Below are 22,775 nucleotides of genomic sequence, written 5' to 3'. Positions count from 1 at the left end.
ATTCAAAATACCCACCAATTCATATATTTTTAACCAAATTTTATTGTTTCCTCAAAACTACCATCATTCAATTCATAAATATTTGATGTAATGTTTCCCACCCAATCTTATATTTGACTTATCAAAAACGGACCCCATTACAGCGGCACATCTGTATACTTTAGGAACTTCGGAATATAGGAACTGAAGTGACTTCTCTTTCAAGGAATTTGAGTCTACAACCTTGGGTTTTTGATTTTTGATTACTGAGCTAAACGCGTTGCAGGAGACATAAAAATACCGGGCGTCAGATCGTCTGGTCTTGTTAGCACTCTCATGTGTTCAATTCTTGTTAGATTAAGTGAAACTCATATCTTAAGCAATGTCTTTGACAATTTGGAAAATAAGTCGTAATCAAATATTTTTAACCAGTTATGAACCTTTGAAATATAAATTGTAATGGAAATCACATTTCATTTGCTGTGAAGCTTTTATTTCTCTGAAGATATTGAAAAGAAACTAGAGGCTCTAAAGAGCCTGTGTCGCTCACCTTGGTCTATGTGCATATTAAACAAAGGACACAAATGGATTCATGACAAAATTGTATTTTGGTGATGGTGATGTGTTTGAAGTTTTTACTTTACTGAACATTCTTGCCCCTTACAATTATATCTATAATGAACTTTGCCCATTAGTAACAGAGAAATATATTTGGTAAAAATTTACATAAATTTAGCAAATTAATGAAAATTGTTAAAAATTGACTATAAAGGGCAATAACTCCTTAAGGGGTCAACTGACCATTTTGGTCATGTTGACTTATTTGTAGATCTTACTTTGCTGAACATTATTGCTGTTTACAATTTATCTCTATCTATAATAATATTCAAGATAATAACCAAAAACAGCAAAATTTCCTCAAAATTACCAACTCAGGGGCAGCAACCCAACAACCGATTGACCGATTCATCTGAAAATTTCAGGGCAGATAGATCTTGACCTGATAAACATTTTTATTCCATGTCAGATTTCCTCAAAATGCTTTGGTTTTTGAGTTATAAGCCAAAAACTGCATTTTACCCCTATGTTCTATTTTTAGCGGTGGCGGCCATCTTGGTTGGTTGACCAGGTCATGCCACACATTTTTTAAACTAGATACCCCAAAGATGATTGTGGCCAAGTTTGGATTAATTTGGCCCAGTAGTTTCAGAGGAGAAGATTTTTGTAAAAGATTACTTTAATTTACGAAAAATGGTTAAAAATTGACTATAAAGGGCAATAACTCCTAAACGGGTCAACTGACCATTTTGGTCATGTTGACTTATTTGTAGATCTTACTTTGTTGAACATTATTGCTGTTTACAATTTATCTCTATCTATAATAATATTCAAGATAATAACCAAAAACAGCAAAATTTCCTCAAAATTACCAATTCAGGGGCAGCAACCCAACAACCGATTGACCGATTCATCTGAAAATTTCAGGGCAGATAGATCTTGACCTGATAAACATTTTTATCCCATGTCAGATTTCCTCAAAATGCTTTGGTTTTTGAGTTATAAGCCAAAAACTGCATTTTACCCCTTTGTTCTATTTTTAGCCGTGGCGGCCATCTTGGTTGGTTAACCAATTCATGCCACACATTTTTTAAACTAGATACCCCAAAGATGATTGTGGCCAAGTTTGGATTAATTTGGCCCAGTAGTTTCAGAGGAGAAGATTTTTGTAAAAGATTACTTTAATTAACGAAAAATGGTTAAAAATTGACTATAAAGGGCAATAACTCCTAAACGGGTCAACTGACCATTTTGGTCATGTTGACTTATTTGTAGATCTTACTTTGCTGAACATTATTGCTGTTTACAGTTTACCTCTATCTATAATAATATTCAAGATAATAACCAAAAACAGCAAAATTTCCTCAAAATTACCAATTCAGGGGCAGCAACCCAACAACCGATTGACCGATTCATCTGAAAATTTCAGGGCAGATAGATCTTGACCTGATAAACATTTTTATCCCATGTCAGATTTGCTCTAAATGCTTTGGTTTTTGAGTTATAAGCCAAAAACTGCATTTTACCCCTATGTTCTATTTTTAGCTGTGGCGGCCATCTTGGTTGGTTGACCGGGTCACGCCACATATTTTTTAAACTAGATACCCCAATGATGATTGTGGCCAAGTTTGGTTTGATTTGGTCCAGTAGTTTCAGAGGAGAAGATTTTTGTAAAAGATTACTTTAATTTACGAAAAATGGTTAAAAATTGACTATAAAGGGCAATAACTCCTAAACGGGTCAACTGACCATTTTGGTCATGTTGACTTATTTGTAGATCTTACTTTGCTGAACATTATTGCTGTTTACAATTTATCTCTATCTATAATAATATTCAAGATAATAACCAAAAACAGCAAAATTTCCTCAAAATTACCAATTCAGGGGCAGCAACCCAACAACCGATTGACCGATTCATCTGAAAATTTCAGGGCAGATAGATCTTGACCTGATAAACATTTTTATCCCATGTCAGATTTCCTCAAAATGCTTTGGTTTTTGAGTTATAAGCCAAAAACTGCATTTTACCCCTTTGTTCTATTTTTAGCCGTGGCGGCCATCTTGGTTGGTTGACCAATTCATGCCACACATTTTTTAAACTAGATACCCCAAAGATGATTGTGGCCAAGTTTGGATTAATTTGGCCCAGTAGTTTCAGAGGAGAAGATTTTTGTAAAAGATTACTTTAATTAACGAAAAATGGTTAAAAATTGACTATAAAGGGCAATAACTCCTAAACGGGTCAACTGACCATTTTGGTCATGTTGACTTATTTGTAGATCTTACTTTGCTGAACATTATTGCTGTTTACAGTTTACCTCTATCTATAATAATATTCAAGATAATAACCAAAAACAGCAAAATTTCCTCAAAATTACCAATTCAGGGGCAGCAACCCAACAACCGATTGACCGATTCATCTGAAAATTTCAGGGCAGATAGATCTTGACCTGATAAACATTTTTACCCCATGTCAGATTTGCTCTAAATGCTTTGGTTTTTGAGTTATAAGCCAAAAACTGCATTTTACCCCTATGTTCTATTTTTAGCTGTGGCGGCCATCTTGGTTGGTTGACCGGGTCACGCCACACATTTTTTAAACTAGATACACCAATGATGATTGTGGCCAAGTTTGGTTTGATTTGGTCCAGTAGTTTCAGGAGAAGATTTTTGTAAAAGTTAACGACGACGGACGACGACGGACGACGACGGACGCCGACGGACGCCGGACGCAAAGTGATGGGAATAGCTCACTTGGCCCTTCGGGCCAGGTGAGCTAAAAATTGAATAAAATGGGCAACAACTCCTTAAGGGGTCAACTGACGATTTTGGTCATGTTGACTTATTTCTAGATCTTATTTAGCTGAACATTATTGCTGTTTACAAGTTATCTCTATCTATAACAATATTCAAGATAATAACCAAAAACAGCAAAATTTCCTTAAAATTACTAATTCAGGGGCAGCAACCCAACAACAGGTTATCCTATTTATCTGAAAATTTCAAGGCAGATAGATCTTGACCTGTTACACAATTTTACCCCTTGTCAGATTTGCTCTAAATGCTTTGGTTTTTGAGTTATAAGCCCAAAACTGCATTTTACCCCTATGTTCTATTTTAAGCCATGGCGGCCATCTTGGATGGTTGGCCGGGTCACCGGACACATTTTTTAAACAAGATACCCCAATGATGATTTTGGCCAAGTAGTTTCAGAGGAGAAGATGTAAAAGATTACTAAGATTTACGAAAAATGGTTAAAAATTGACTATTAAGGGCAATAACTCCTAAAGGGGTCAACTGACCATTTCGGTCATGTTGACTTATTTGTAAATCTTTTTTTGCTGAACATTATTGCTGTTTACAGTTTGTCTCTATCTATAATAATATTCAAGATAATAACCAAAAACAGCAAAATTTCATTAAAATTACTTATTCTGGGGCAGCAACCCAAAACCGGGTTGTCCAATTCATCTGAAAATTTCAGGGCAGGTAGATCTTGACCTGATAAACAAATTTACCTCATGTCAGATTTCTCTAAATGCTTTGGTTTTTGAGTTATAAGCCAAAAACTGCATTTTACCCAAGGTTCTATTTTTAGCCATGGCGGCCATCTTGATTGGATGGCTGGGTCACTGGACACATTTTTCAAACTACATACCCCAAAGATGGTTGTGGCCAAGTTTGGATTGATTTGGCCAAGTAGTTTCAGAGGAGAAGATTTTTGTAAAAGATTACTAAAATTTACGAAAAATGGTTAAAAATTGACTATAAAGGGTAATAACTCCTAAAGGGGTCAACTGACCATTTCGGTCATGTTGACTTATTTGTAAATATTACTTTGCTGAACATTATTGCTGTTTACAGTTCATCTCTATCTATAATAATATTCAAGATAATAACCAAAAACAGCAAAATTTCCTTAAAATTACTAATTCAGGGGCAGCAACCCAACAACAGGTTATCGGATTTATCTGAAAATTTCAGGGCAAATAGATCTTGACCTGTTACACAAGTTTACCCCTTGTCAGATTTGCTCTAAATGCTTTGGTTTTTGAGTTATAAGCCCAAAACTGCATTTTACCCCTATGTTCTATTTTAAGCCATGGCGGCCATCTTGGATGGTTGGCCGGGTCACCGGACACATTTTTTAAACTAGATACCCCAATGATGATTTTGGCCAAGTTTGGTGTAATTTGGCCCAGTAGTTTCAGAGGAGAAGATTTTTGTAAAAGTTAACGACGCTGGACGACGACGGACGACAGACAACGGACGACGGACGTCAAGTGATGGGAAAAGCTCACTTGGCCCTTTGGGCCAGGTGAGCTAAAAATGGTTAAAAATTGACTATAAAGGGCAGTAACTCCTAAAGGGGTCAACTGACCATTTCGGTCATGTTGACTTATTTGTAGATCTAACTTTGCCGAACATTATTGCTGTTTACAGTTTATCTCTATCTATAATAATATTCAAGATAATAACCAAAAACAGCAAAATTTCCTCAAAATGACCAATTCAGGGGCAGCAACCCAACAACGGGTTGACCGATTCATCTGAAAATTTCAGGGCAGATAGATCTTGACCTGATAAACATATTTACCCCTGTCAGATTTCCTCTAAATGCTTTGGTTTTTGAGTTATAAGCCAAAAACTGCATTTTACCCCTATGTTCTATTTTTAGCCATGGCGGCCATCTTGGTTTGTTGACCGGGTCACACCACACATTTTTTAAACTAGATACCCCAATGATGATTGTGGCCAAGTTTGGTTCAATTTGGCCCAGTAGTTTCAGAGGAGAAGATTTTTGTAAAAGTTAACAACGACGGACGACGGACGACGACGGACGCAAAGTGATGGGAAAAGCTCACTTGGCCCTTCGGGCCAGGTGAGCTAAAAAGAAAAAAAGTACTTTTTTAGTTATGCCTTGTTCCTTGCCCTTTGATAGATAACATATGACATATAATGTGCTTGGCGGGGAACATTGAATCTTTGTTCTTTACTGATTGAAAATAAAATTAGTATTTGAACCTAGATAGAAACTGGAATTCATAAGCCTCAGACTTATCACGATCTATTACAAATTGATTTTATTTTTATCATGTCGTTTACAATGTCACAAGAAATGATACTAGAGGGGGGATAGGACCTTTATCGGTACTCCGGGATCTGGTGTTTTTTTAGCTCAGGATTTCGGGATCCGGGAATTCTTTTTTTCGGATTTCGGGATGTCGGGATTTTCTTTATTTAAATAATCTCTCGGGATTTCGTGTTTTTAAGCCCGGGATTTCAGGATCAGGACCCGTCCTATCCCCCTCATACTAGTATCATGGTATGGTGTTTTATTTGTTAGTTGCTATAGTCAAATGAGAAGCCTGAGAAGCCAACACTTCACTAGATTCATGATTTTAGATGAAACATGTCCACGGGTCTGCGTATCAGTCCTTTCCGCTTGCCTTAGCCGATGACGTAGACCTTTTTTACGAACAAAAGTTAACTTGGAACACTATTCTGCAATTCAATATCCTCAGCCTTGTTACATTTGGATACTTCCGAGTTAAACTGCTGCTATTTTTATTTTAATTTTGTCAAAATGATGTGGATGCTTGAGCATCCGAGCATACATGCAAGCTACGCCACTGATTGTTATGTTAAATATGCTCCATACTTATCATTATGTAATTTAAAGGCCTGTTCATTATATTCATAACTCCATTAATTGTCTATACTTTACGTAATTTATTCATGTGATATCTCTTCAATGGAGAAATTGAGTTGTATTTTGTATAAAAGAAATAGATCTGTACTTAGAAAGTTAGAGTAAAATTAAAAGTTATATTATGATTCTGAGTTGTGTATTATTAATTATCAATGATTGTTTTGACAAGGACTTACACAACAAATGATGAAAAAAATGCAGGGTAAATTCTTGAATTCCAGACTTCCAAACACTCTACAATAATCTACATACTTACAGAGGATGCAAGAAGGAAATGGTAAGGAAGAAATTCCAAATTTAAGACACAATCTAAAGCCTTCAGACAATGCAGCTCTATTCCTTGATTGTCATATATATATGTCCACTGTTTCTGTGCCACAGCAAACATTGTTTCCTGATGTAACCATCTAGTAAAATACATGGAATTATTTCAGTTATACATTGAAGATCTGTCCTTAAAAATTATGAATATGTGTATACAAAACAGTTTATAAAGCTTTTAAAATAATATTTTAAATCATATTAAATTTGTTTCATAATTAGCAGCTGACTTGTAATTTTTCTGCTTATATAAAAAGAAAAATAAATTGCTGAATAGTGAGGTCAAGATCTTCTGAATAGAAGGATACATTTGCAATAACCTATACTAGTTTATGTTTTCATTTGGAATCCAAAAGAACACCACAGATGGTTACTCTTTAAAAAGAACACCCAAGATGGTTACTTTATAGAAAGAATGCCACAGATGGTAATTCTATAAAAAGAACACTCCAGATGGCTACTCTATAAAAAGAACACTCCAGATGGTTACTCTATAAAAAGAACACTCCAGATGGTTACTGTATAAAAAGAACATCCCAGATGGTTATTCTATAAAAAGAACACCCACTATGGTTACTCTATAAAAAGAACACCCATGATGGTTACTGTATAAAAAGAACACCCAAGATGGTTACTCTATACTCTATAAAAAGAACATTCCAGATGATTATTCTATTAAAAGAACACCCATGATGGTTACTCTATAAAAAGAACACTCCAGATGGTTACTCTATAAAAAGAACACTCCAGATGGTTACTCTATAAAAAGAACACTCCAGATGGTTACTGTATAAAAAGAACATCCCAGATGGTTATTCTATAAAAAGAACACCCACTATGGTTACTCTATAAAAAGAACACCCATGATGGTTACTGTATAAAAAGAACACCCAAGATGGTTACTCTATACTCTATAAAAAGAACATTCCAGATGATTATTCTATTAAAAGAACACCCATGATGGTTACTCTATAAAAAGAACACTCCAGATGGTTACTCTATAAAAAGAACACTCCAGATGGTTACTCTATAAAAAGAACACTCCAGATGGTTACTCTATAAAAAGAACACCCACGATGGTTACTCTATAAAAAGAACACCCATGATGGTTACTGTATAAAAAGAACACCCAAGATGGTTACTGTATAAAAAGAACACCCAAGATGGTTACTCTATACTCTATAAAAAGAACATTCCAGATGATTATTCTATTAAAAGAACACCCAAGATGGTTACTCTATAAAAAGAACACCACAGATGGTTATTCTATAAAAAGAACACCCATGATGGTTACTCTATAAAAAGTACACCAAAGATGGTTACTGTATAAAAAGAACACTCAAGATGGTAACTGTATAAAAAGAACACCCAAGATCAAGGGTCCGGAAACGGTCATATATGCCAGTCTTGACCTAAACTGAAAGTAGTTTGTCCTAAATGAGTAATTGGGATTTAGGACAAATTTAATTTTTTTACAGAAATAATTTCGGTCATTCAATGTCATTTCGTTGAGATCGAGTTTCTAACATTGTCTAAATCGCCATTCTGAACTTATTTTTTGTTGTTATCCTTTTCCTGTAATAAAACTGCCACTCCAGTAAAGTGTTATAATCCTGAGGGCCCTCCTAATAACTATAGTAATGCCTCCGGGAAATATTGGCTAATGATCGCTAATCTCTTTACCTGTGTTTTTAATTAAATTTTTTATTGATCACGAGCTCAGAACTAATATTTTAAAGAAATTAAAAGTTTATAACAACTGTCTGCATTATTTAATTACTTTTCTCAGCTTAGACAATTGTCAATTCTGATTTAAAATTAAATTAAAATTAAATTAATTTAAGTAGAACAAAATATTGTTTCACTACAAACACACGTGCTTTGTTTACTAATACGCATGCTTGAAATTCTCTTCCGCAAATTAGACACTAAATCGTAAATTAAAAATGATTTCATGCTAAATTGAACAAGTCCAACTATTATAATTAATATTCAAACACTATTAAAGGTAAAACAGTTAAAAAGCCGACGATTTCCTGTGAATTTGATAAACAAAACTAATCCCGGAAATGAGTCCGGAATTGGTCGTTTTACTATTGTCGTAAAACATCCGGTTATAATTTTGTCTTCAAAATCGAAAGAAATGTAAGCGAAGTTAGAGAAATTTATCGTTTTGAGTCATTAAAATCATTTCATTTTTAAACTGGTGCCTTCCTTTTATTGCTCAAGATCGATTTTAAGGAACATGGTAGGGAAATTTCTGAAGTAAATGCGATGCAACAGTTAAACAAGTTCGTTGATGCTACGAGTATGACTGTATGAGCATACACACAATCTTTGTTTAAAAAGGGCACCAACTTTTAAGTTATCCCAAAATGACCGAAATTAGGTGAAAAAATTTCCGGATCCTTGCCCAAGATGGTTACTCTATAAAAAGAACACCCCAGATGGTTATTCTATAAAAAAGAACACCACAGATGGTTACTGTATAAAAAGAACATCCCAGATGATTATTCTATAAAAAGAATACCCACGATGGTTACTCTATAAAAAGAACACCCAAGATGGTTACTCTCTAAAAAGAACACCACAGATGGTTACTGTATAAAAAGAACATTCCAGATGGTTATTCTATAAAAAGAACACCCACGATGGTTACTCTATAAAAAGAACACCACAGATGGTTACTCTATAAAAGTGCTTAAAGCATGGAAAGTCAATTGATATTATCAAACATAGAAATTATGTTTACTTTATCGAGTGGTCAAGGAGATTGAGTTTGAGGCATGGATGTTTTTCTTACATGTGTGATATAGAAATTCTGATTCAAAATATTTTTAGATTCTTTAAAGAATAAAACAAAAATGTCCACTTTTTGAATAGCATATTGTTTTTTCATATATATGTCAGTCAATTTCTTAGAATTTATGAGATGTATGACTCTTTTTTAATTGTGTAGTAGCTCCCAAAGGCTTATAATGAACATGCTTTTTTTTTTGTACAAAAATCAGAATTCAGATCCTTACTTAACATCTTGAACAGTTTCCATAACATTCATTTCACAGAGAAGTTTTTTTGTCTGCCAATCAATAGCTGCCACATGGCCTTTAGCTCCTCCCATGAGAAGAAAACGTCCATTTCTTGTATAATGGATTTTATAGGGTCCAAAATCTTTTAAAGTGAGTTCAAAGTACTGCAATATAAAAGTTTTCAGTCATAACATTTGCTGTCATATTTACTATTATGTATTTAGAACAGAACCTTTTCAAAAATAGATTTTCAGTACTTAAAAACCGTCACAGAAACTTGAAGTATGAAAACAGTTAAAGGAGGTAACAGCAGTTTTACTGTGAGTACAAAAATATTTGTTTACTTAAAATAGAAACAGCCATGAGTATTACATAATACATACAGAAACATTTCTAATGTTACTACTATTGCTACATGTATTACTTGTTAGAATCTAACCTTGGAAGCACTATTTATATCAACAGCTTTAACAATGTCATGTTGCGAGATGTAAGTTGTTTCTTCATCAGATTCTGCTTCAATAAATCTGGAATACAATTCTGTATATCAAAATATGTTTACAAATTATCACAAGTCAGACATTTAATATCTAAATCATCGAAAACAAAAGCGCTCTGTCCGTCTCAAGCCTGTCCAAATGCATGAAAAATATAGAAAATGACAATTTAATAATCTTCTTTAATTTCATCATAATTTTTACACGAAATACAAGTATTTTTTTGATTCATAATTTCATTTCCAAATAAATTTTAATAACATGCTGGAACAATATTTTTCAAAGTCCATTATGATAATATATGATTTTTTTTCCAGGTCAAAGGTCCTTGGCAATGATCCACAACATCATTCTTTGAGGTGATGCTTGTACATACCAATTATGAAAAGGATAAAAATAGTTGTGGCTATGACAACAAACTTCATTATCGTACGGTACACCTCCAGCTTGAGGTTTCCTGTAAACATGTATCATATTCATTATATATCTAATCTATATTTTTAATCAATTCATATACAGTACTAATATCTACCCAGAGTTTTCCTGCAGAAGAAGTTCTGATCTGGCAGCTTGTTTGGCAGCGAGTTGTAATTTCTTTTCTTTCTGTTCAAATACTGACTGGTGAAAATTAGTCCTGGCATGAGTCTGCAATTCAAAAATTATAACAGACAATTCAAATAAAATTCTTTTAAGAGTTCATTTTCTGGATGCTCATCCTGATTGTAGTGACTAATATTGATATGTGAACTTGGATATAAAAGTGGAAAATGTAAGTAACAGTGACCTACTTTTTTCTTGGTGCTAACCTTTACAAAATATAAGGATATTTAACACATTTCTCTTTCCATAAGATACACAGATATGAAGTTGAGTTACTCAGTATAAAAATTAAAACAAGATTTATTACCAAAATATACTCTACATAGTTTAATAATAACTGCATTATGTTCTTATATTTACAGTCATGATAGTTATTATAACAAACTAATGCACTTGTCGACAATGTGAGTACTGAGGAGTAAAGCTTACTGCAATGTACATGTATAAGCCAATTGAACAAATCTAAGAAATATTTTGAAATGGAGTTATATGTGTATGTGTTTGTCCATAATTTTAGATGGAGTATTCTCTAATTTTTGTGCTGTTTTCACATTTCCTGACCAGTGTGAGAAAAATATTTCTCCTCACTAGCGAAAAATCTGTTCTCGGCAAATGATTGGTTGAAATTGGTTTTCTTCTGAATTTTCTTATTGTGGCGTCATGAAAAAAGGCGACCATGCCTGATGACATCACATCAAAAGAACACAACTTTTCTCAAATCTTCGAAAAGGAAGGATAAAAATCATTAGAGAAACAGATTCCACCACTGTAACTTGTGTGTTACGATATTTCTCCGCTCTCAACAGTTAAATTTTAATTATTTAAAAAGCTAGGCAAGCCTCACGCTTTAAATATTAAAATTTAACTGTCTCGAGTGGAGAAATATAGTAATACACTTGTTGTAGTTGTGGAATCCCTATTTATTTCTTTAACTTGTGAGACAAGGTAAAGCAGAGGCTTGAAATAAAGATATCCCAGCAACAATACAGTTTTAGTTCAATTTATTACACTCTACATTTTCCCTACAAATACAGGTTACATCGATATCTGAATAGATTATTTATGCTACACAATCAACAGTTCTGATTTTGATTTAACCTGTCGCTTACCATGTACACAAATGTATTTAAGATAGTGACACATGCATAAAAATTAAACAAAAAACATGTTTTGACACAATATGAGTAAAAATAATAGCACAACATGACTTTTGTTTTAACTTTTGAAAAACACAGGTTAAATTACTCAACTCTATAAAAAAGATCTTACCGCTTCCATATCACTTCCTCTTTTGTATTTCTTTATTTTTTCTTTTGAAACAGGAGCATCCCCTGGGAATTTATCAACCTTGAAAAAATACAAAAATGTCAAGTCAGAAAAAGAGACACAATGCAATGCTATACTAATGTTATCCTTTTCAGTAAACTTTTGATGCTCTATTTACAAATGGTCTAAACTCTGTTCCATTAATAGCTAGACATTTAGTATACCAGTACACATACTTATATGTACAAATGTATGTTCATTTTTCTTTTATTCTTGATGCTTTTTATCTCTTTTTTTTTGTTGTGCTTTTTTGTTTACTTCATATCTTACAGTCCTTTCTTCTTATAAGCAAGACATACATGTAGTATAATTCGAGGTCGAGGCAATAGTGTAGGTCCTGTTTGTTGGCTGTTTTGAAATTACTGAAGGTATAAATTATGTTTTTTAATTGTTTAGAGCTTGATATAAGGAATAACATATGTTTGAATGGATAAGAGGTTTGTATTTTGTGTCAGCACCTGCTCATCTTAGTCAAGATATAGCTCCATAAGTTTGAATATTACATGTACACTAACATACATTAATAGCCTTGGCATCTGAATCTGAGCATGTCAAATTAATCAACGAAAATGTTTTTTACAGCAACAAAATTATTTGTAGCTGTGGACATAGGCTCTCCTTAACCAGTAGCAAGCACATTTTGACACTGTTTTCCTAATTATGTGATGTCTTCTATTTCCTTTATAAAGTTAGAGGTCAAACTGTTCATGTATTTTTAATATTGCATGTTTTAAAATGTTAAAATGTACCAGTCAATTTATGACATATATTCAAGTAAAGAGAGAGGTTTGCACACACAACAGGTTTACCTCCCACCATATAATGTTCAGAAATGAGTCAGGCTATCTTGATTATGTGTTGTTTGTTTTGTTTGTTAGCCTGTTTATGAGTCAGTTATTGTTATGTTGTCATGGTTGTCTTTTACTGTCCAACAGATTTGCATTATTCATTCACTTCATACTCCAACTCATTGATCATTCATTGGTTTTCTGAAGTAGAATAAACAACAGGTTGTTAGAGAAATGTACTAAACGATACTGAAAACTTTCTCTGTGTTAGGCAAATATCCCATCAAGTATTTGTGATAAATGCACTTGTATCTCTAATAGATACTTATTACCAGTTAGTATTAACATAAGCAACACAACAGGTGTCACATGTGGAGCAATATCTGCTTACCCTTCCAGAGCACCTGAGATCCCCCCAGTTTTTGGTTGGGTTCCTGTTGCACAGTTTTTAGTCTTCTATGTTGTGTTTTGTGTACTATTGTTTTCTTTTTCTTTTTAGCCATGGCGTTGTCAGTTTATTTTTACAATGTTTTTGAATGAGGACATGTAGTTGGAACCCCTCCTTTGTCCTGGGTTAGGACCCCCCCTTTTTAAAATGGCTAGATCTGCCCCTGCCTGGCATTATCAAAGGACACATTTGACACCAGTGTTTAAAACAGGCATGTTTCTGGATCCATTAGTATAAAATTAAAGTGCCCACAAAGAGAGTTAGATGTAAAAGCAATATATATATATACATATATATTTATAAAATGACTGAATAAATAGTCAACGATTGTTCATTATATAGTTATTTAATGGTGATGTTGTACCCTTTTTGACTTGTTATATATATATACAAATCCATGGCTTCATTTCACATGACAAATTGAGGCAGGTGAGCTTAATTTTTCTTTAAAATAAAATTATAATTGCTTACATGTATATCCACTTCATTTGAACTTGGTAGTTGTCTCATTGTCTCTATTATATTAACTTACTTTTCTAAGCCTTTTCACTGCCCATTCATCATTTTTCTTTCTTGTTTTCCCATCCTGTTTCTTTCTCCAATATGCACTCTTGAATTTTTTCAAAGTTTTGTCATTAATGTTATAAACTTCCTCTTGTGGTTGAAAGTATCGTGATGCATTTTTGTTTTTTGATTTCTCTTTATTGACCTGTAAATTTTTTTCATATAAACATAAAAAACTTAGAAATGATAAGTCTTTTTGACTGAATTATAATCGTTCACTGCAAGATAAACATTGCAATTTTGCTGTGAGAAGTCCAAATAATTTACAGATTGCCAACTTTGAAGGACCACTAGGAATGATTTCAACAACAGAAGAAGGCATGTTATACACCATTTTGAAGATAATTTTAAAATGTTGATTTACAACAAAAGGGCATTACTTCCCTCATATGTTTCTAATGTCATAACTAATCCTGTACCTTTTCCCTGAATGAGACTAAACAAGTTAAGACTTATTTATTACATTGGTAGCAATGAATTACATTATTTTCCCAGTTAAATAAAAACCGATAATTTCACATATGAAATAATCGTGGTTAAAATAAACGTGGTTATTTCACTCTCTGACGTCATACAACAATAGGTGTTGTCAAGACGTCCATAATAGGGGATCAAAACAAATTGTGAATGCGTAGAAAAAAGACATAGTTCCTTACATGTTTTACATTAATTTCTTTAAAAAAAGCCATTTGCCAATGTAATAAAAGAATAACTAATTAAAGAATTCAAATATCGAAAAATATTCAACTCGTGACTGAACAACACTGATAGTTAACTCATGCGCTACGCGTATTCGTCAATTAATGTGTTGTTCGGTCACTAGATAAATATTTTTCTCTATTTGAATTCTTCGATTAGTTATTCTATAATTCCAGTTTTGTAATAACATGAGCAACCGGACTGGGCAATGCAACATGTGGGGCAGGATCAGCTTATTTGTACACCCTTTCAAAGCACCTGAAATCGTCCCCAGTTTTTGGTGTTGTTTGTGTTGCTTATTCCTTAGATTTCTAAGTTGTGTTTTGTGTCCTTTTGTTCGCTTTTGGTCTTTTTCTTTTTAGCTATGGAGTTGTCTGTTTATTTTCTACATATGAGTTTGAATGTCCTTATGGTATTTTTTCGCACCTCTTTTCACATAGTGTGAGTGTTTCCCATGACAATAGTCCATTTGCCAATTACCAATTTGATTCTGCTATTACACACCTTTTAAACGAATTACTTCGCTTTGTGAATCGTAGACTGGTTCCATACCGGACAAAATTGGCTTTTGCTAATGCAAAGCATAGCATATTGAAAGTGGTATATTAGCGGTTCAACTAGTTTTTCACGAAAAACAATTTCTGATGACAAAAGTATTTAGCTTAACAACAAATTAATGTAATTAAAAGATTTGAAAACCTTAAAGATCACTCACATTACACAGGTAAATTTGCTCTTTCTGCTAGCTCCCCATTGTAAATAAAAATTAATGTCCCTCATAAGGGAGACAACTAGAGATGGATTTCTTATAACAGCATCAATAAATTTGACGGGAATTGGCTAATAGCTTATTAAGGTTCATCATAACAAATGGACAAATATGGCCGTATTTTCACCTCAAAAACTACTCTGTGTACAGACTTACCTGTGCTGTTTGGAAAGTTTTAATGCCTAGCATCCACTAGATATATAAAAGTTAAATGCATTTTGTGTTAAAGAAAGATAAAATCTTTTTTGGTTTTTGCTGGGCATTTTTTTCCTTTCTGCAGAAGGTGTAAATATAAACAGACACATGAATTACTTTGATACTGTCCACTCACTGACTCAGATGAACTCTTTATCTCACCTGTAGTTGTGAAGATACCTCTTGTCCATGTCAATTAAGGGGTCCTACTAAAATGCGCCCGGGAGCGCCCGGGTGAAGAAAAAGCGCCCCGCCCGGGGAAAATACATTGTATATAGATATTTTATTGGCATGAGACAAATTTGTTAAGATATGAAAATTGATTTATTTTTTTATTTTAGACAATTAATTTGCAAATTCAAATAATAGACATTTGTAATAAAGCACAAAAACAAGTATGAATATTTCAATTTTAACAATAATACATGATATATGAATACTTTTCGAAAGATTGATAACAATGGATCACAGTTTATGCGGAAGATTTATAAAATGTAAGACATCAAAAGACATGTTTTTCAAAAACGATATCAAAATGAAAAATGTATAAGACAACCCAAATTTCACAGATAAATATTAATTTAATCAAAAATTAAAAGAGGTACACATAATAAATCAGCACATGAAAAAAAGCAGTACTATACATGTACCGTAGTTAAAACAAGGGGGTAAAAAACAGGTGTTTGGTTTAAATTTAAGTCTAAGCATTAAAACCCTGATAAGCATAGCCATTGAACATGTTGAAGCAGTTTTAGTTTTATAAAATGATATAATTAATCTATCTCAGCATCTATATAAAAAAGTGTTCACCATGCAGTTGCGAAAATATTAGACCTCAGGCACCGATTATTTTTAAATAACAAAATATACATTTTGATCGAGGACAATGTCTTTCATGATTCTTCTATATACTCTTATTTATATTTATTTACTTATATACAATTTTGAAATCTAAAATGTAAAAGTGCAACAACACTTTAGATGTAGCATCGTACATATCCCCATTTATATTAAGGACAAAACAAGCAATGATTAGTTATTTTTTAAGGAAAAAAAAATTGTTATAAAATATTATTATTTTCTTCTCCCGGGCGCTAATTTTCTTCTCCGGACGCTAGTTTTCCTTCTCCGGGCGCTTTTTCTTTTCCCTGGGCGCTTTTTCTTTTCCCGGGCGCTCCCGAGCGCTTTTTAGTAGGACCGCAATTAAGGACAATCAAACCAATACAAACCGGTTTTTTACCTGAGGGAGCATCTCATCGTTGTACACTGTACCACAACTTAGTTAATTTTCAGACCTTTTGCATGAAGGAAAAAAAATGCCCATCAAAATCCAAAAGAAATTTTATCTTTCTGAAACACAAAATGCATTTAACTTTATTATATCTAGTGGATGCCAGGCATTAAAACTTTTCCATCTTCACAGGTAAGTCTGTACTCAGAGTATTTTTGGCATGTAAATACAGCCATATTTGTCCGTTTGTTATGTAGAACCTTAACCCCAATAAAGCTTTTTGAAATAAATCAGTTTTTGGATCTCCTGTAGTTGGTGATCTGCGAATCTGAATTAAGACAGTTTACATCTATCGTTAATTACAACTAAACAAGGGAACCACCATCGATAAAATTAAATGTACAGAAAATTTCGAACAACATATGAATGAAAAAATAAATAAAGCCAATAGTATTATGGGACTAATTAGAAGGACATTTACCTGCCTCAATGAGGAAATGTTCTTATTACTTTATAAAGCACTAGCAAGACCAAACCTCGAATATGCCAATGCTATATGGAGCCCATTCAAAGTTAAAGATATAACAGCACTTGAAAATGTTCAAAGGCGAGCAACAAAATTGATACCAACATTGAAAGATCTAGAGTATGAACAACGGTTGAAGAAGCTTAAATTACCAACACTTAAATACAGACGAATGAGAGGTGATATGATAGAAGCTTACAAATTAACATCGGAATATATGACGAAGCGTTACCTAACCTACTCACATATAACACCACTTCTGCTACTAGAGGACACAACAAAAAACTGACTATCCAAAGATGCAACAAAAACATAAGATCCAACTTCTTAACACAACGAATTGCACCAATATGGAACAGCTTACCCAGCAGCGTTGTAAATGCACCAACTATTCAGACATTTGAAAGCCGCCTAGATAAATATTGGACAAATAGTGAAATGAAATATAACTATAGAGCAAAAGCTGACACAGGAACCGGAACCGAAACAAGTCAGCAAAAAACTGAACATCTGAGCATAGTGGAGTGATCCAGCGTTCAGTTACAGACTATGTAAGACTATGTAAGAGAAACAGGTTGGGAACAAACCCTCTATATGGTGATTATACCTGTATAGAGGGATAATCCTTCTATAGAGGGGTAAATTTATCCCTCTGTAGAGGGGTATTTTTGTTTAGACTGGATTTAAATCAAAATAGGGCAGAATGGCATTCTCTACTTATTATGGCAGTAACCTGGAACAGTTGATGCACCAATTGATGTACTTAATTTAATATGTACATGCCCAGTTTGATGCTTATCTGACTAAATATAAAATCTATTGTTCACCATGATTGAAAGCTGTGATGATCAGGTAAATTCTACTCACTTATGCCTCACTGAACAGAATTTCTATTGTTTAGATTTAACATGAAATTTAAAGGTCAACTATTCCTTTTGTTGTTGATCAGGTGTTCAGATAGGTATACAATAGATTGCAAGTTTTGTCACTTTAGCAGAAAACTGGTTATCCCAATTTTTAGTAAAGTGCATATGTTGATGCATATAATGCTAGAGATTATAGCCAATATAACTAGAAAATGCCATTCTGCCCTAATTTGCTTTAAATCCAGTGCAAACGAAAATACCCCTCTATAGAGGGATAATTTTATCCCTCTAAAGAAGGATTATCCCTCTATACAGGTATAATCACCATCCAGGGGGTTTGTTCCCAACCTGAGAAAGCTGTAAATTTATTTTGTAAACATACAAAATACAAAACTAAAGCATGTTCCCATTAAAATAAATCTCCATACTGACAGATCTACCCATTTGAATTCTCGGAAGTTCACTGTTTACACATTTCGATAAACCCCATAAAAAAATACCTTTTCTGGGATTTTTTCCATATTCTCGCTTTTTTCAATTTGTTTACAATTTCCATGTGGTACTTCCTTTACTTTGCGCATGTCATGCCGGATATTCAAAGCAAGTCATATCGGCATTTTACAAACTCGGCACAGTGCAAACTCGGCACATTGCAAACTTGACATATAACAAACTTGGCCCATTAATAATAATAATATCAAATGTATCAGATAGTTTGTGCCAATAAAGACTTATTTTAATTATTATTTGTAATTCAATTTCAGGTTGTCTGTTATTGATATTTGTGTTTGTATTATTATCTTATTTTATTGAATTCAGCTTACAGGCTCAAATCCAATTTATATTTCTTCTTCTTCTTCTTCCAAATTTTTTATACAGTGCAGTCCTCCAATTGAGTATTATCGCACTATTGCCTATGCTGGGTGTGAAAACAAAGGTGCAAGAAAATATATACAGGTGCAAGTTAAAAACAGTCTGATGGTGCGATTAAGGGATACTGCAGCTCAGTACCCCCTGCTTGAAAGCATCTAGTGAGGTACTGTCCACCAAAGGTTGTGGGAGGCTGTTCCATATCCTTGTGCTGTCTGGGAAGAAGGAATGCCTGTAAGTTGAGGTTCTGGCATACGGTACGAGAAATCGTGTTGTGTGTCCTCTTGCTACGGATGATGTTAGTAGTGTGTAGCTCTAGCGTTGGTATTGCTACGAGGCCATTTACTATCCTGTACATCATTACTGCTTTGCAGTTGTCCCTCCTCTCGGCTAGTGGTTACCACTGTAGAGTTTTTAGCATTGATGTTACACTGCTGGTTTGTTGGTAGTTGTTCAATACAAACCGGGCTGATCTTCTTTGCACACTTTCTAATTTCTGTATGTTTAGGTTGGTGAACGGGTCCCAGACTGAGCATGCATACTCAAGCAATGGTCTTACTAGCGTTGTGTAGCATACAGCTTTTGTTTGTTGGGGACAGTGCTGAAGATTTCTTTGGATGAAGGCCCTGGTTGAATTAGCCTTTTTAGCTATACTCTCTATGTGGGTGTTCCAATTAATAGTTTTGTGGATTGTGACGCCTAGATATTTTGCTGAGTCAACCAGTTCTAAATTGTGCCCATGAGTGTTGTAGCTTGTTAGATGTGGTTTGCGCTTGTTGGTAATGCGTAGCAGTTGGCATTTGATGGGATGGAATTCCATTTGCCAATCAGATTCCCATCTGAGAAAGTTGTTCATGTCTTCTTGTAGTAACTGCGAGTCTGCATCATTTTGGATCCTTCTGTACAGTGCGCAGTCATCAGCAAATAGACGGACTTTTGATGACTGAACATAGTCTGGTAGGTCGTTGATGAATAGAAGGAACATGAGTGGTCCAAGTACTCTCCCCTGTGGTACCCCTGATTGGACTGGTGCAGTGAGATGTTTTACCATCCACAACGACTCTCTGATTTCTGGAGCTGAGGAAGTCCCTGATCCATTGGAGTGTTGACCCTCTTATACCATAGTACTCTGCTTTGTACAAAAGTCTCTCGTCAGGGACTTTATCGAATGCCTTGGAAAAATCAAGCAAGATAAGGTCAATTTGTTCACCGAGATCTATGTTTTTAGCCAGGTCCTGTATTGTAAGGATAAGTTGTGACTCGCAGGAACGGTTCTTTCTGAATCCATGTTGAGCGTCGTTTAGGATGCCGTGGATATCAAGAGGTTTTGCAATACTACTGCTTATTATGTGCTCTAGGATCTTGCATGTGACAACAGTCAATGAAACTGGACGGTGGTTACTGGCACGTGATTTATCTCCTTTCTTGAAAATTGGAACAACAAAGGCTTCTTTCCATTCAGGTGGTATGGTGCCTTGATTTATTGATGCTTGAAAGAAAGTGGTAAATGTTTCTGCTAGGTATGGTGCAAGCTCTTTGAGAAGTCTTGTCGGGATCTCATCTGGACCAGCTGCTTTGTGGATGTTCAAGTTGCTTAGCAGTTTTTGTACGCCATTTTCAGTTACATGTATTTTGTTCATTGTTGGATGCGGACTCTTTCCTTTATTCGGTATGGTTTTGATATCCTCACTGGTGTTGAATACAGATGAAAATTGGCCATTCAGAATGTTTGCCTTCTTTTTGCTTTCTGAGTAAGTGAGTCCATCTGTATCTTTGAGAGGTGAAACTCCAACAGATTCGCATTTCTTACTTTTAATAAATCCCCAGAATCTTTTAGGGTTTGCTGATAATTCAGGATTAATGATGTCGTTAATGTAGTCTCTATAAGCCTTCCTACATTCTTTCTGTGTTGCGGCTTTTAATCGATGGTATCTGTCAAGATTAGATTTTCTTCTCTTTTTCTGTCTTGTGAGTTTTTTAATTTTCTGGTTGATCCAGGGTTGATTGAATCTTGAGGATGACATTTTTTATGGTACTGTTTGTTAAAGTATGGTAAGTAAGCTGGTTTTAATAAATTTCCACATTGCTCCAGGTTAAATTTCTCCTTAAAGAGGGGGGCCTTAAAGTCTGTATTTAATTTCATAGCCTTTTCAACTTGTTCCTTGGCATCCGCCTTATTCCAAATAAATATTTTTCTCTTTATGTTGTTTGTTGATTTTAGCTGTTATATCAGTGTCGATGTATACAATGTCATGGTCACCAATGCCTGGTAATGGCTCGCATCGATTCACTAATGAAGGTCGATTTGTTAGAAATAGCTCTAACGTGTGGTTTTTTCTTGTTGGAAAAGTGACTATCTGTTCCAGGTGGTTGTCTTGTACTAGGTCGAGGAAAGTACTGTTTATTCTTATTGGATTCTGATGGTCCGTGATAGATTGTGTTTTCCAGCATATATCGGGTAGATTTATCACCCCAAGCCAAACAACTGATGATCTGTTTTTTCTTATCAAGTTGTCAACTGTAAGTTTATTTTTCTCCATGTAGTTAATGTCACTGCTAGGTGGTCTGTAAATACTACTAATGATGAGAGATTTGTTGTTATGAAGTGATATTTTAATAAATATCGACTCAGTGTCATTTTCAATGTATACCACCTCACTGATGTAGTCTGATTTTACTGCTACAAGAACTCCCCCAGATCTCAGAGCTACTGATGTCATTACGTAGCCAAGTCTCTGTTCCTATCAGTATATTTGGATTTGCTAAGTCTAATTAGTTGCAAAGTTCTTTTTTTTAATACTCTGGAAGTTGACAACTAGTACTTTTGTGTTCTTTGGTTTTTGGTAGTTGTTCCTATCTGTTTTATTTGTTTTTATTGGAGACGAGGTGTATACTGGTGGACTTGGACTCGCGGTTACATTTGAGTCAGATAAATGTTCAAAACTGTTTGACGTATTCACCATAAAGGACTCAAATAAGCTGAATGATATGGATGACAAATTTGGCATGTCACAAGTGACGCAGTGCCATGAAATATTTGAGCTTGCTAAAGCATTATATACAGGAGTTGACATGTGCATGCATTCTGCATGGTACCATTTGCTGCAATCATCGCATGCTACTTCTCTGTCCTTCCAAGTAACTGCTTTGTAACAGACCTGACAAGGGTATTTTGGAGCCCTGGGACCAGGGTTTTATTCTATATCAGAAGAATTTGTTAGAAGTAGAAGACTAAGGTACAGGAGTGTGTGTTGCCCTGGATGTTTTACAAGTCTGATGTTCCTTGGTTTCAGACTATTTATTTCTTCTATACATAGTTAGATAAACTGTATAATTACACCTTATGTAAGAATCCTAGGTTTTGATTGGTTGATAGACAGTGTATTTTCCACCAATTTACTGTTATCAAATGAATATCGTTAATTTTTTAACGCCGCCTGGGTATTTATATCATGTTCTTGAGGGGTATTTGCGAAAAATACCAGTCTTTTTTTCTCCCCCCCCCCCCTGTAATCATATTTTATTAAAGAAATCATTATATATATAGCTACAAGGGTAAAGAGATAAATACGAAATATACAAAAGATTCAATAAATGCGATTGGGAAACAAGAGCAGTGCTCTTATATAAATCCGTCTCCCTAAATTCGAAAATAAAATTACAAGCTATGAACACATGCTGAATAGCAAACGAATAATTATGTAACAAAATACAGTCAATGATTACAATAACAAAAGGAATATTCATAAGAAAAAAATATATAGCAAAGGAAGGGGGTGAAAGGTGTTTTTAGAAA

At 34.2% G+C, this 22,775-nt stretch overlaps 1 protein-coding gene across 1 annotated transcript in view; it reads right to left on the bottom strand.

Annotated features, from left to right (window-relative positions):
* The window catches only part of LOC139513035 (WD repeat-containing protein 46-like), a 32,798-nt gene extending 14,060 nt beyond the window's left edge, over window positions 1-18,738 (bottom strand). Inside the window, exons 1-7 of the mRNA XM_071301122.1 lie at window positions 18,610-18,738; window positions 13,792-13,968; window positions 11,967-12,044; window positions 10,630-10,742; window positions 10,040-10,127; window positions 9,598-9,764; window positions 6,507-6,657 (exon numbers count right to left, since the gene is read on the bottom strand). Of these exons, the coding sequence (XP_071157223.1) occupies window positions 6,507-6,657; window positions 9,598-9,764; window positions 10,040-10,127; window positions 10,630-10,742; window positions 11,967-12,044; window positions 13,792-13,968; window positions 18,610-18,690 (855 nt within the window). The 5' untranslated portion in view covers window positions 18,691-18,738. The remainder of the gene's footprint in view (window positions 1-6,506; window positions 6,658-9,597; window positions 9,765-10,039; window positions 10,128-10,629; window positions 10,743-11,966; window positions 12,045-13,791; window positions 13,969-18,609) is intronic.
* Window positions 18,739-22,775: the final 4,037 nt, after the last annotated feature.

The sequence above is a fragment of the Mytilus edulis genome, chromosome 2, assembly GCF_963676685.1.
Source record: "Mytilus edulis chromosome 2, xbMytEdul2.2, whole genome shotgun sequence".
In the NCBI taxonomy this organism is placed as follows: domain Eukaryota; kingdom Metazoa; phylum Mollusca; class Bivalvia; order Mytilida; family Mytilidae; genus Mytilus; species Mytilus edulis.
The sequence above is the reverse complement of the archived record's forward strand: the minus strand, read 5'-3'. Positions and strand labels throughout refer to the sequence as shown.